Raw genomic sequence first — 15,430 nt, forward strand, 5'->3', positions numbered from 1 at the left:
CCAAAATAATCACAATTATAGAAGCAAAAATTGCGAATGACAAAAGAATTACAAGAAAAATGTATGTTGTAGTAGGGCAGATGGCCAGTCATAAACCTTGTTCAATTTCAATGATAGTCTATTTTTAATTGTGGGCTAATAATCAGTCACTGTCAAAATATAAGGACTCATTGCCAAGAATGGTTTATTATTATAATCAAATGTGACCTACCATGAAGTTAACCTAACATTTTATAATGTACTTAATTTTTTTTTTTTTGCCAATCAGTTTGAGCTTATGAGGTTGCTCAGGTTAGCCTTGAACTGATGACCTCACCTTCGCGAGCGCCATGACCTCCGGCGGAGCCACTTTGGACCCCCTTTTTTTTTTTTTTTGAGACTGAGACTTGCTCTACCGCCAGGCTGGAGTGCAATGGTGCGATCCCGGCTCACTGTAACTTCTGTTTTCCAGTTTCAAGCAATTTTCCTGCCTCCACCTCCCAAGTAGCTGGGACTCAGGCATGCACCACCACGCCCGGCTAATTTTTTTGTATTTTTAGTAGAGACGAGGCTTCACCATGTTGGCCAGGATGATCTCGATTTCCTGACCTCGTGATCCACCCACCTCAGCCTCCCAGAGTGTTTGGATTACAGGCGTGAGCCACTGCGCCCAGCCAATGTGCTTAATTATTAACATAGCATATACTACACACACTTTGAGAGCATAGCAAGTCTGCGTCATTCACCCCAAGCTTAGAATCAAGCCTGGTAATCTATTAATGTTTAGTAAATATTTGACTAGATTGGCATAAAAGCTAATTGTGATGAAAAGGTAAACAGTTTCTGCCAATAATCTGCATAGTCAATCTAATAATTTCTATCAGGCAAGATAAGAACTTTCAGGACTATCTGCAGAGTAACAGGAAAAATTTTTAAAAATCCAGTCGTGCTCATTCTTCTTAGAAATCACTCTATTTGTAGAGTTATGCTCTACCTTCTCTGGCAGAGGTGTCCAGTCCAAGATTTGGAGTTTGGGAACCTGGATTCTATTCCTGGGATCTAACACTAACAATAGAATATCAAAAGGTAACTCATCTTTTTCTGGATTAAATGATTCCTAATTCATTTCCTGGCTGGTATTAAGAAAAACAAGATAACACATATGGCATATGATGTTAGAACAAGGTGTGAGATTTCTGATGATGCTGAGCTGGAAAAGGGAAGAATGAGAGGCAATTTAGACTCAAATGCAGAATATTACAAAAAAAAAAAAACACTGCATAAAGCTGAAGTATTCTGGAGAGTTGCTGAAACTAGATCACACTGAGAAACACTAAACAAGGTTTCCATATGGATAAGAACAGGGTGACTGCTAAGAAGGGCAGGGCTTATAGACAGAGACAGTGAAGAAGGGACTGAGCCACTCAGAGGTCACATGAAAGTGTTGGTCACCTTCTAGAAGGTACAGAAGAAAGTACAAGAGGGTCCATCTTACTAGAGAAAAAGGCAAGCCAGGTTCTTTGTACCTTAAATACCTTTATACTCTTTTTCACACCTAAGCTGTATTCTTTTCCCATGCCAGCTCATTGCCTGAGTCTACTTGAAATGAGTCTTTCTCAAAATGTAACAAAATCTGGGGAAGCATCAGGGGATTGACTTGAGTAAAAGGAATGCACACAAAACAGGAGCGGGTAGGCAACACAGTCTATGTGATAGAAAAATATAAAAACTCACTGAAAGTGACATTAGTTTACCATAAGAATTAATTTTTCTATCAGACAGTGGTTCAATCACCTTAGGAAAATGGAGTCACATAATTTTGTGCTATTACTCTAGGTTGCAAAGGCTTTGACCAAGGAGGATTGAAAAGTGGAAGGATAAGTATTATCTTGATCTCATTTGACCTGCACAAAAAAACCATTTATGCAATCGCCAAAAAAGTCAACTTCCATCAAAGTTCCAGTCAAGGTAACACAGAAAGGCAACAGAATATTTCTCTTACTTCTATTTGTATGTGTATCTCTGTATACACATGTGTAAATATTTACATGTATGTGTATATACGTAGCTATGTACTTGTATGAGTGTATGTATATACTTATGTGTACATATGTGTTTATGTATAGGTGTATGTTTACACAATCAATACATATATATAAATTGTCATGTTTTCTTCATAAAATCCAGGGTTATAAGTTGAGATATTGTCATTTAAAAGATGGGAATGTTAGGTACAGTAAAATTAAAGAATTTGCTTAAATTCTCATTCACTGGTTTTATTTTACTTATTTATAATGTCTATCAATTCCTTTACTTCCAGAAAACAATTTGTAATTGCTGCAGTGTCCATCAGGGATGGTGATGGGTGAGATGACTGGTCTAGAGAAACTTCTACTAAGCTACGTTGCTTAGATGGGGAGGGGTAAGGTAGCCACATAGTTCTGATTTAAGTCCTGGCTCTAAAACCTTGTGAATGTCAGACAAGCTCTCTAAGCCCAATTTTCTCATCTGACAAAAGGAATAAAAACAGAGCTTCTCTCACAAAGCTGATGTATGAGGCCTGAACAAGATAACTTACTTCAAGAGTTTATCTCAGTGTGTGGCACAGCCAATGGGTAGATGGTGGCTGAGTGAGCTCTTCAGGAAATCCAGAGTTCAGTGTCTGCTTTATTTAGTGCTGTGGGTGAAACTATTTTTAAGAGCACCATATTGGCCTCTATTAATAAAATAAAGACACCATGGCTCCAAAGAATTCCAGAGGGTTTTCATTTTTAAGATACAGCAATCTGGCTTCCATAGGAATAGAGAGAAATCTGTGAACACATTCACAGTGACAGAAAAACCCTGCTTTCAATCTTTGTGCTTCTGTGTCGTCATCTCTCCCTTGCAGAGCTGCAGCTATTGTACAATGTTCTGCCCTTTAGATGGCAGGATTACAAGAATGCATAGTTTAAACTTCGTGTTTTGCGAAGGATGTGCATTATTTTCTAGTCTGGGAAATTTCAAAAATAAATTAGTTGCTGTGTTTTCTCTCATTAAATAAAGGCAAAAAAAGTTCTAGTTGTTTTTTCTACCAATATACATCTTGTGTTTTAATTAAAACAAGAACCAGGCTCATGACCAGAGGGAAAAACCATGGAACAGAAAGCCTAGACTACGTAATAGGGCTATAGCTAAAGAGTAAGGAGAAGAGCTTTAAACTCTAGCATCTTTTTCATAAACATCTTTTTCAGATGTAATGTGCAGCTTCATCCCCCTCCTGCCACTTAACAAGGAAAAAGGCTTAAGGGCTGTCAGAGATGAAGGTTTATGGAATCCAAAAAAAAAAAAAAAAAAAAAAGCATGTTAACGGGAAACTACATTTCTTTTTATGCCAGTGAATTAGTATGTTAAACACATCTTCACTTTTCAGTTTTAGCATTTGAATAATCTCCATTTAGTTCTTAAAGAAACCAACACTCATTGTTCCTAGTTTACCTAAATAGTCTGAGAACAATTATTTCAGTACTTAAGAGGTTATCTCCAGTTCTTTTCCCACATAATCATTAATAAGAACAATATGATTCTGGCTTCGTTCAGGTATGAAGTCTGGATCATACTAAATTATGATAAAATAATCTATGTTGTAGAGGTTGCCAAAGTAGAGCTTCTTCAGTTTCAAGTGGATTTAAATAGACTAAGATTTCTTATCCTCAGCACTACTGACATTTTGGGCTAGACAATTCTTATTGCAGGGTATTGTGCTGTGCCCTGCAGGATGTTTAGAAGCCTCTCTGGTCTCTACCCACTAGATGCTAGTAGTATCTCCCCAGTATGACCACAAAATATGTCTCCTGGTATTATTTAAATGTTTCTGGGGTAGGGATGGGGCAGGTAAAATTGCCCCGATGTGAACCATAAACTATATTCATCCTTGAGAAGCAGTAAAATGTTGTGGCTAAAAGTAAATACTCTGGACACAGAGTACTCCTAACCAGCTGGGTGACCCTAAATGAATTATATCAAATCTTCATGCTGCAGTTTCCTCATCTGTAAACTAAAGATAGTAACAGTAACCTTAGAAAATTGCTGTGAGGATTAACCAAGATAAGGCATGCCCCATGATAAATGTTCAATAAATGTTAGCTATTATTATTATTGTTTCATCAATTCTATGGAATTTCACAGAATTTCAATTCTATGCAATTTCAAAATCTGATATAACTTTAAATGCAGGTTAAAGAACCAAACAATAGAAACATGTTTAGGAGGGAAATTTTGGGAGCAGTTACACAATTACAGATGGATAACTTTATGTTTTAGAATGGTCAAGTTATAGACACTCAACTATTGCATAATCCTGTAGCCTAGTTTGCTAAATGGTTTCAGTTATTGCTTAATGTATTTTATTATCTTTCAAGTAAAGATTACTAATTCATCAAAATTATGGGCTGCTGCCAGATGATTCTTCTGTAAATATAACTGCTCTGTTGTAGTTAAAAAAAAATCTTGACTTTATGCCTAGTCTTTTCCCTTGAGTTCTTTCGTCACCATTGGTCATATAAATATTATTGTATTATTCATTGAAATAATAACAAAAGCTACCATTTTAAGAGCAACTTACTGTGTGCCAAGCTAAGTGTTTCACATATATTATTATTTTACTTAATCTTCAAAACAACCTTAAGTGTATCTCAGAAAGGTGAAGTTAATGTGCTATTCAGCCAGTAAAGGTCAGAACAAGGTAGGAGCCCCCGCTGGCTGCTTTCAAAGCTTTTGCTTTTAAAACACAACATTATTATCAAAGCTCAGAGAGCTACCACCCAACTCCCAATTATAACACAGTTTCCCTTTTATAACTCCTTTCATTCTACCTACACACACTCATGCTATCATTCACATTCCTTGCTTCTTCCCACAATGCTCAAAATACTTAGAGGGGAGTTATAAAAGAACCTTTCTTTGAATATTTCCTAGTCAAGCACAGTGACTTAGAGAGAGAGGAGAGAAACGGGGGTGGTGGGGGGAAGGCGGTAGAGAGAGAGAGATCATGGGAAGGAAGAAGCTCACTTCACATCACTTCACATTGGTCTTAATGAGGACTAATAAAAATTGTCTTGAAGCTGAAACAGGCAAATGTTGAATTCAAATTTCTCTGGTACAAAAAAAAAAGAGTCATCCAAGGTTGTATAAAACAGGTGATTGATCAAACTCATCCCAGTAATCCAATTCTTGTGTACACTATGCATATTTTACTTCAAGGTAAGGAGTAAAGTAGATGAATATACCACTACTAGAGGCATGATAAAGTATGTTCATCATTTTGAGACAATTTTAAAGTGGTGACTTCAAGTGGTGACCCAAAGCTCCAGGCCCTGAGAGATCCATAGAAGATAAGGTTAGAAGTTGTGAACCTGAAGGTCCTGGAAAGAAAAATTACATGGCTAGCTCAGAAACAGCAACTTTCTCATCACATACTGTGAGGGTTAGCCAATTTTGCCGGGGCACTTGAGGCCAACATGTTTGCTGGTGTAGCAGAATTGATTATGTGGTCCCAGATAAGGCACAAGCAGCTCAAAGCAAGATGCACGTAGACAATTCATTCCAAGCAGCCCTGAGTTAAGCAGCAGGAAGTCTGTGGCTGGTATGGGAACAAAGAGACTCATCTGCCCACAGCATTACAGGATTAAGCAGGACCTCAGAGGTCAGCTAGTACAGTTCTTATCAATGCATGAATTTTCCTTAATATTCCAAACAAGTTTACAATCTGTGCTTTGGTAACTACGGCAATTAAAAGGACTCCTTTTATTGTTGATCAATTAATAAATTCCAACTTTGCTTTTCTTTAGTCAGTGTCCCTGTGAACTCTAGAAAATTCTGGCTGTGGAACAGCCAGCCACATAAGAGAATTTGGAATTAACTCTATGAAAGTGCCTACTATATGCAGACATTTTATAAGTATATTCAATCAATAATTTTTACAACATTGGAACACATTAGGAATGAAAGGCTCAGTGAAGTTAAATGACTCATCTTCCAAAACTCGCACACTCAGGTGAGATTCACTTCTTGGTCTAAGGGATCCTCCAAACCACACTGAGTCTGCCACACAGGATTTCTGCTGTCAATTTCTAAATGTAGTCAGAGGAGTCGAGGATACATCGACCAAAATGGAGAAAGTAGACTATGAAGTTGAAGGCAGAGTATCTTGAAAGCATTTCTTGCATACAGGAATACTTACAGATATGTCATCACTAAAGTCAATTTCATCCAAATCAAGGTATTCAGGGGCTTCCATTATTCTTCCTTGCACATTTTGAGTATGGTCAAATGCTTATAAATTCCTGAATGAGACAGAAGCAGAAAAGAAAGACAAAAAAAGTTAGCTGCTTTACAACCAAAAATAATGTTTATATTTAAACAAATAAAATAAGGGATAGTGGGTGCTAGCATTGCCTTGGAGCACATTTCCACCCTTGAACTGCCTGTAGCCTGGCTTTCCAGAAGTAGCAAGCACAGCATCTCCATGGTCCCCAGGGTGGCTCCCCTGTGGGCACCCAAAGTCCTTCGCTTTACTTGGTTTGTGCCTGTCTTTGCCAGAGCAGTAACTTGGGTCAGAATCTCCCCCTAGAAACAACATTCACACTGACTCTTATCATAGCCAGGGTGAAAGGCCACTCTTTGGGAAATGGGGAGCCAGCCTGGAAATTTTAGGAAAGCCATTTTCAAATGTTTCCTGTGGGCATATCCTTGGGTGTTGTACATGGAGCAATGAATACCGGATCTCCACAGAATAACACAAGAGATAACACTAACCAAGAGAAATGGATATTTTAGAATTTGTAGCACAACCTCCAGTTCACCTCACAAAAAAAAAAAAAAAAAGGAAGAAAGAAAGAGGATCTAAGTGCAGATTTAAACCTCAGAGTTATTGCATTGCCCTCTGCCTCAAATAGCTTTGCCTGACTCTGCCAGAGTGACCTGATGCAGCCTCCAAAACGTCTTCAGTCAGCTCTTGCCTCAAGGCTGCCTGGGGCAATCCTTTAAATCTGTCACGGTGAGATACATCACCTCCCACTTCATTTTCCCGTCACTTATTATCGCCCCCGTCGGTGGTGGCAGCGGCACCTACAGATGTCAAGAGTGGAAATATAGATCTCCTGACGGCGCCTTGCTGTGCAGTTATCCTCTGCAGAGCCAACTCTCAGAGAGCAAAATGAGCTTCTGTTTCCTGCAACTTGTCTTTCCTATTGTACAAATTATCTTATGTACCCAGATTTGAGTATCTGAAATAATTCATTTTGCCCTCTTTGATTCTCTAATCAAGGTGCACCTTGCTGAACAGCAAGGAGGACATTACTGGAAAGTGAAAATACATTTAGGCTGATGAAAATAGGCTTCCCAATATAAGACTGAAAGTGTAAAAAGATCTACTTTTTAAAACACAATGTGTTCTGAGCTTTTTTTTTTCCTATTTTGAGCCATTCTTTTTTTTTAAGCTCTACAAACAATATAATTATGATAAAAAAAAAAACTTGCCATCCCTTACCTCAAACCCATCACTTGATTTAATTTTCCTGTTTCCATTCCTTTTTTCCCCATTTGTATATAACATTTTTATAGTCTTAATTACAGTAGATACAGAGTCTATAAGGAAGTATTAGGATGATACTTCCATGTTTAAATGAGATTATCCATTTATCAAATGTTAAAAATTCCTCTGAAATCACAGTAAGGCATACAATAAAAAGAAAACTATTTGTAAAAAAAATTTAACATCAGAAATAGTATTATTTGTAGAAATTATCAAGCAAATTGCTTGGTATAAAAACATCACTATTCTTCTAATTCACAAAGCTTTTCAGAGGAAAATGTACGTACTCTGCTAAAAAATTACTCAAAACAACTTTCTCTTTCACTGTGATGGATTCTGAGACAATCCACCCTCCTTGGATTCTAGAATGTTCACTAGGAGACTTTCTTCCAAACCAGTTTCTTTTCACTAAATGTGTACTCTGTGATGAACTATTGATTTACAGACTCTGTTCCCATGGCCTTAGTGAACAACACAAAGATCATCCTGGGTGTCAGGATATGGTACAAACACAGCATCAGCAGGAACATGGAAATAGGGGAAGATGAAGCAGAAAATCATGCATTGGAGCTGGGAACCAAATGGAACTTTAAATAAATGAAACTATAAAATGTAGGTGAATATGTTTTAATTAAGCAAATTAACAAATAACCACTGTGCCTGTTTGAGATGCTCCGACAATATAGAGAGCAGTACCCAGTTGAGTGTAGCCATTCCAATAGAACATAACCAGCAGATAATAACTCATGACATTAAAGCAGAAATCTTTCTATTTGCACGTGCAGGATGGTAGTGAGGTTCTTGATTCTATAGGCAAGAACACAAGACTTAAAACAGGGGTAGCTCATTATAGAAAGTCTTGGGCCACTGCTCATGTTTATTTCTGTAGGTTGGATGATGCCACCTTAGACTAAGGCTCCCAGGCATTTGGAGTTTGCCTCTATTTCCCAGCAGGCCTCCATGTATTACCTCCTTTAAGATGTCTCATTCTGTTTACAACCCAATTTCTTTTGTCTGGTTTCAATGCTTGTCTTTTTCAGGGTGCCACTTTGAGAGTATTTACATTCTCAATTATAATGTGCAGAAATCCCCGTGGTTTTCCAATCCTGGATACATCCTTAACATTAACTGCTTCTTTACAGGTAGGCATGAGTCTGCAGTTATCCCAGTGGCCAATACAATGCCTCCTCTTCTTTCATCTGCCCTTCTACCAAGCCCCTGACACTCTCAGGCACTCTTTTCTGAGAAATCAGGGACAAGATGGGAGGCAATAAAGTCAGGTTAGAGTAGCTACTGCAAATAATCAAACATGATAAGGACACTAAGGTGAACTGTGGTCACTTTTCTCATCCTGCTCTTCTGACACCTCCCACTCCACACACCAGTCCACTATGGAAACCAATAAGCCTCCTTTCAGACCCATGACAAACATGCTTTAACAGAAAGCACAGCTACAGAGGGCATGCGTTGGAGCCCTGTGAGCTGAATCTGGCCAACAGATGTGATTTGTTTGACCCCAGCAGTGTTAAAAAAAAAAAAAAATGGAATCAGTTGCCAACTTGCAGACCTTGGGTGATTTCACATAAAATTCTGGATTTCTGGCTTTGTTTTAAATACCTGAAGCTCTGGCAACAGGAGTCTGCAGTCCCCATGGCAACAAACAACTGGCTAGAGCTGAGCTGCAGCTGCTCCTACCTGTCCATGGGGCCTGTGCTTCTCAGTTCCCTGGAGCCCCTCCGAGGGGACTCAACTCATCGACATGCCTTGGGGACATCTGAGTGTTTGGCCCTTCAAAGGAATTCAGCATTAAACAATAAGTACCACCATTACCCCCAATTTTGTATTGGTGCCTCCTGCCAAAAATGTTGACTTCATTTGTATTTTAAAATTCTTTTAAATTCTCATAACACAACAGTAACAAAATAAAATTTCTTACAAATAAACTACTGGCACATCACAATTTGTGCTTTCACGGAATGTCCACTTTATCTCTTAGTACCAAGAAAAAAAAAACCTTCACAAACATAATAAAATGTTATGAGGTGGGGATTATGTTTCCTTCACTTTACAACTAGAGGAAGGAAGGGTTCTTCTTTGTTGTGATTAGTGTGGATTTACATGGTGACACTTCTCTGCTGTGACTCCAAAGGAATGGGAGGAAGCCGTGCCAAGTGCAAACCCAGAGAAAGTCCTGAAGCCATCCTCTATCTGGCCTAGACAGGCACCTTGGAGGCAAGAGAGCCAACCCAACTCAGACAAACAAGAGTGGGTTTATACCTAAGCAAAATACATTTCTTAGGCTTTCCAGAAAGGACAGGCCAGCTTAAGATCCTTTATGTAGGATTTTTATTACTATGCTTATAATTGGCATTAGGCCCCTTTTAGATCTCAAGACTTAGTCATTTGTGAATCTAAACTTCTCCCCTGTGCCATCCACCCTGACTCTATAACAAGCTACAATCGCTTGTTCCCAGGTTTTTTAAGGTCTCCCGGGGGCTTTCTTCTGCATGTAAGCCACTCTTCCCACAGCACACCTCTTTCAAGATCTATCCACCATAAGTATTGTCCACTGATTAAAATCATCCCATTTCTTTTGAACAATTTTTAATTTGCTATTTATTTAGGCAGGTGTGTATGTGTTTACATTGTTTTTCTGAAGTGGGGAGAGGTGAGATGCAGGGGAGGGTGAGTAGAGAAAGGTGAAGGAAACATTTTTCAATGGTTTAGCTCTCTGGATTTGGGTAGGAAAACTGATAGAGAGGGAAAGAAGAAACAGATTAGAATGTGGGGACACAGGGCCAGGCTGCTGAGAACTATATACTGTGCAGAAGTTGCTGATGACAGCTTGGCTCCCTTCTTGGATGTGCCCATGGCACTGGGAGAAACCTTACTCAAATTCCAAACTGATGCCCAGCTTTCAGAGATAAAGAACAAAACAAACAGCATCAACTATACACAATGTTTGTAGGACTTTTCCTTCTCTCACAGAGTTTTGATAAACTGCCAAGAACAGAAGCCCCTCTAGTGCCTATTAAAGTGTGTGTGAGGGGCTTATGCCCATAATGGGTCTATCAACACCATGTCACCTTCTCGTGAGTGACCTCAGTGATGGCCCAACTGCTCCATCCATGGAAGTTTCCTTTTGGGAGAGAGCTCAAAGTAACTGAGAACCAAATTGCATAATACAAAAACAGACAAGTAATTTAAAAAATAGCCTCCTTCCACCCCAGTATTATGGTACTCAGGTGATATTTTTAATTTTTTTGTTGTGACTCGAAAACTGATTTTGAAAATAATTCCAAATGAAGACTTCCAAAAATCTGTTACATAATGGCAGCATCACTGGAAAAAGCTTATAGTGGCCAACAAAATTTCCTTGAGAAACTACACTCATTTTAGTGTACGCATTCTGGTGTGCTTGGCTCATAAAAGGCTCATTGATTTGTGACTACAGTCACATATCACATAAATTGCTCTACTGAAAAATTTTTAAAAATGTATTGCCTCACTCCATTTTACAAGGAGTCAGCTTGGACTCATTTTGAAGGCTCATGTTACACAGATTTCTCCCTTTCTGCCAAAGTCACTATTTCTCCATTTATCAGTATACTAGGAGGCCTGCTAATTAAAAATAAGTTGAACTTGTCAAAATAAATGAGCATAGTACATTTGGTGATGAGGTAACTTCAATGGGTTTGCATTACAACTTATTTCTTTACTCTTTAATCTATCAGCACTTGGGAAAACACAGCCGCTCCCTGCACCCCTACACACACACACACACACACACACACACACACACACCTGCCAAATTTGTACTGGGAAAAATTTTCAGTTTGAAAGCCTGGACACTGATACACTGATATTGTGCTTACTTTCTTCAATATAAAAACTCAAAATAATCACAAAGTGAGTACTGAAAGATCTGGGTAGAAATGTTGTCCCCAGTTGGCTCTGTAGCTTGGCTGGCAAGGAAGCAACTCATTCCAAATGTTGGATTAGGTTTCTTTCACTCCTTGATTCAACAGTGGCCAGAAGCATGGCAGTCAGTAAATGCCTCATCCTGAAGCAGAAAAGTGATAGAGGCAAGAAATTTCTACTGGAAAGAGGCAACTAAGGAGAGCCAAGAAATACACATGAACAACAAAGAAAATGCACAAGCCCTGTGGACTTTATTCACTTCTTCATTTAGGGAATATTCTGGATGCATGTGGTGGATAAGACCTCTACTGCTCTCCAGGGTATATGGTACCAGGGGAGACAAACCAGAAGGCACGCTATTACAATAGCATGTGGTGCTGGCCAAGACAAATAAATATGCAGCAGGCTGAGGCACCCAATCTAGCTAGACACTGGAGCTAAGGGAAGTCAGCATGGCAAAGCTGAAAGCCGAAGGATGAAGGTGTAAATGGGGAGGGAGTTTGTGGGGCAGGAGGAAGTGTTCCAGTTATCTGTGCTTTCAGTATGGGAATAGGCCTAGCAGTGAGAATTATGGAGCAGAATGTCCAGAAAGATGCATAACATTGATTTAGCATCACTTGCTATATTTTTGCTTCTACAAAGGGGTCTTGAAGGGTGAGGGTAAGGGTGAGGTGGGGTGATAAACAGGGATTGTCATGGGAATACTTCCAAAGCCAGAGTGTGCACAGAGCACATCTTGAAATATCAAATTTCTGGCATGTTTGTAAAAATACAAGAGAATGTTTGATATCAAACAAGGGACTAATGTAATATATTGAGCCTGCTCTATTTCCTAGAGGAGAGCCTGCATTTCTTCCTCACTCTCCTGAAGGAAACACCCATGAAAAAACTGTGAAGAAAACTATATCAAGATTTAGGACTGGGTGCTATTACATACACTTGCTTACTTTTTCTCACACAGATGCTGGGAGACAAACATCTTTATACTTTCCTTTGTGGAGATAAGGCAACCAAAGCTCAGAGAGGTTCTGTAATTGCCTCAAATTCACACAGCCAGGGCTTCTGACTTTAAGTCTGGTATTTTTCTCTCCTACTTCAACTTGCCAAAACTATAATGGTAAAGCAACACTGCCTCTGTGTCAAACATTTTATTTTTAAAAATCATCTTCAATATTTTTTAGCTGAATTTATTTATTGTAACCTGTGATGGAGGCAGAGGGCATGCATCATAATTTGTAATTTGCAATCATATCTTTTATATTTTACAGATGGTAAACCTCAGAAATAGTCCATCCAAGGTTCTGCACTACTACTGCTGACTTCCCTTAGCTCCAGGGTCCATCTAGATTGGGTGCCTCAGCCTCCTGTGTATTTATTTGTCTTGGCCAGCACCACATGATATTTTAATAGTGTGCCTTCTTGTTTGTCTCCCCTGGTACCATATATCCTGGAGAGTCATGTAGGTCTTCAGAAATAGTCCATCCAAGGTTCTGCACTACTAAGTAGAGGCAAAGCCAGCTAACGCAAATGATTTCCTGCTAACCAGTCTAGCGCTCTTCTGACGTGCCCTGGACTGCTCTGAATCAAGGGTATGTCTTTGAACCATCTAGGTCAGAATCCCACAGACATCCTTAGCCCTGAATTGTATTGCTTGAATGTTCATGAACCTAACTCCAAACGAATTACTCTTCTTTCCAGTAGAGTTTAAACAGAAATGGCAGGTATCATCAACATCATTAACAAAAAGTATATAGATCTTTGTGTATCTAATATACCTTACCCACAGGCATCCCTCAACTAGTCTATAACACAACATATTCCATTGCTAGTTGATTTAAATCTTCAACTTCATCTTCAATGAAAATTAGATTATGACCATCTTTTTAATGTCTCATTAAAAAGGCAAGGAAGTTGGCACTGTTTTAAAAACTTGATTCTAGAGATCAGGATTTCTCTGAAAAATCCCTATAAGTGTTGACCTTTTTGTAGTTTTGCCATTTAATTTATACATTAACATTATTGCAAGTGATTTGGGGGTCATTTCATGGTTTCTGCAATCCATGTACTGCGAATGAACTAATGTATACCTGAACTTGAGAGTTTGGAGAGACCTTAGTTTTTAAGCCTAGGGTAGATACACATATTTTTTAAATTCTACTTTTAAATCTGGTATCTCCCTCTCTTTCTCTCTCTGTCTCCTCCCTGACACTCTCTGTGTGTGTGATTTAAAATGAGTTAAACATTTAAAATTCTTTTTGGAACAGTGAAAGAATCCATGCTCACAGGAGCTGTGCAAGAGAATATAAAATGATGTATAATAGAAATAAAATACATGCAAACACCCATGCATACACATATACAAAGAAAAAAATATATTGTGTTCAGTTCTGGGTGCCACTTCTTTAAAAAGCCACAGGTTATCTGGAACATGCCAAGACAGAGTATGGAAGCCAAAAGAGCCAGTGGTTGGGAAACTGTCTTATGCAAAACAGTTAAAGAAATACCTAACTTGGTGAAGAGAACAAAAGCTCTCCTCTCTAAGAATCTAAAGATCCAGCAGGTAAAAGGAGGGTTTAACTTTAAGGGTAAATCTTGGAGGAAATGTCAGGAATGTCAGTCTCAGCAAAGACTCTGTAATTATGGTATTTCAAATGGGCTTTAATGGAATGGGCTGCTTTGTGAAATCACACCCACCCCAGCAAGAAATTGTTCAAATAGAAGTCCTCCGAGAGAAGATCAGAATCCTGCATTGTGAACAAAGAAAAGACGCCCCCCAACTCAAAAGAAAACTGTAATATTGTTCATTCAGTGACCATAGGATTTATTCTCTATTATAAATGAAAACTTATCAATTCTACAATTGTTTAGATATTGTTTTTTTAATAAGGATAAAACTATGACCTAATAAGGTCCAAACAAGAAGAAAATATCTGGGAAGAAAAATAAAACAATTCTAGCACCGGGAAGTTAAGCATGGGCTTAAGCCAACCAACCATGTCTTGCACTGGCTTCTGGAAAGGAACTATGGAATAATCTGGGAACTGGGTCCCTTACTCAGTTATGTACAGGAAACTATCCAAATCCAAGTTCCAAATTTTTGGCACACCTGAAATGGTTATGCTTTATTTTTGATTTTGCAAAGATCACTTAATTTCTACAGTGGATGTGTTTGGAAATTATTATTGAGTATATATATGCAACACAGATCACAATCCTGATTGCCAGTTTAGAGATAAGCAGACACAACAGCAGCATGTATGGGATCACTGAAGACTACATCTTCAGTCAGTTATCTTGGCTGCATTCTGATTGTCATGAGGATTAAACTTTGAAGCAATCCTAGAGGAGTTATTCTCAAACTTTAGAGTGCATAAGAGTCACCCAGATGGCTTATTAAAACAGACTGCTGGGTCCAAATCCCAGACTTTCTGATTCAGTAGGTTGAGGTGGTGCCCAATAATGTGCATTTGTAATAAGTTCCCAGGTGATGCTGATTCTGTTGGTCCCAGAATCACATTTTAGAACCACTAACTAAGCTTAATGACTAATCTCAGCTTTGGCTACATCTGCACTTAATTAAAACATGGTGACCTCTTCCCCACATGCCCCATCTCTCCAGATGTTAACTTCATTATACAGGATTCATGCCTAGTGCCCTTTTGATTAAATTGCCTCAGTGGACTCAACTAAGCATTTCCCATGAAGACCACCCAGCAATCTCAGAGGGTCTTAAGTCTGTCTTTTTTTTTTTTAAATTTGCTGTGCTATACAAAAGACAGACATTGGCACACACAACTCTAAATGGGCACACACAACCCAAATGGGCCTTGGTTACTTTAAAATTTCCTTTCTCTAACACTTCATGGCTACAAGATGTTCTTAGTGTCTTCTGTTAATGAGGTCTAGTTTTATACTTTTCAATGCAGCCTTTTAGAACTGGGATCTCAATTTGGGGAC

General features: G+C 38.7%; 1 protein-coding gene across 16 annotated transcripts in view; it reads right to left on the reverse strand.

Moving 5' to 3' along the window:
• SNCAIP (synuclein alpha interacting protein) overlaps window positions 1–15,430 on the reverse strand; it is a 148,197-nt gene that overhangs the window by 67,990 nt on the left and 64,777 nt on the right. For all 16 annotated transcript variants that reach the window (XM_035291020.3, XM_008991619.6, XM_035291021.3 and 13 more), the window contains one exon: window positions 6,200–6,302. In XM_035291020.3, the coding sequence (XP_035146911.1) occupies window positions 6,200–6,256 (57 nt within the window). In that variant the 5' untranslated portion in view covers window positions 6,257–6,302. The remainder of the gene's footprint in view (window positions 1–6,199; window positions 6,303–15,430) is intronic.

The sequence above is a fragment of the Callithrix jacchus genome, chromosome 2 (assembly GCF_049354715.1).
Source record: "Callithrix jacchus isolate 240 chromosome 2, calJac240_pri, whole genome shotgun sequence".
NCBI classification, from domain to species: Eukaryota; Metazoa; Chordata; class Mammalia; order Primates; family Cebidae; genus Callithrix; species Callithrix jacchus.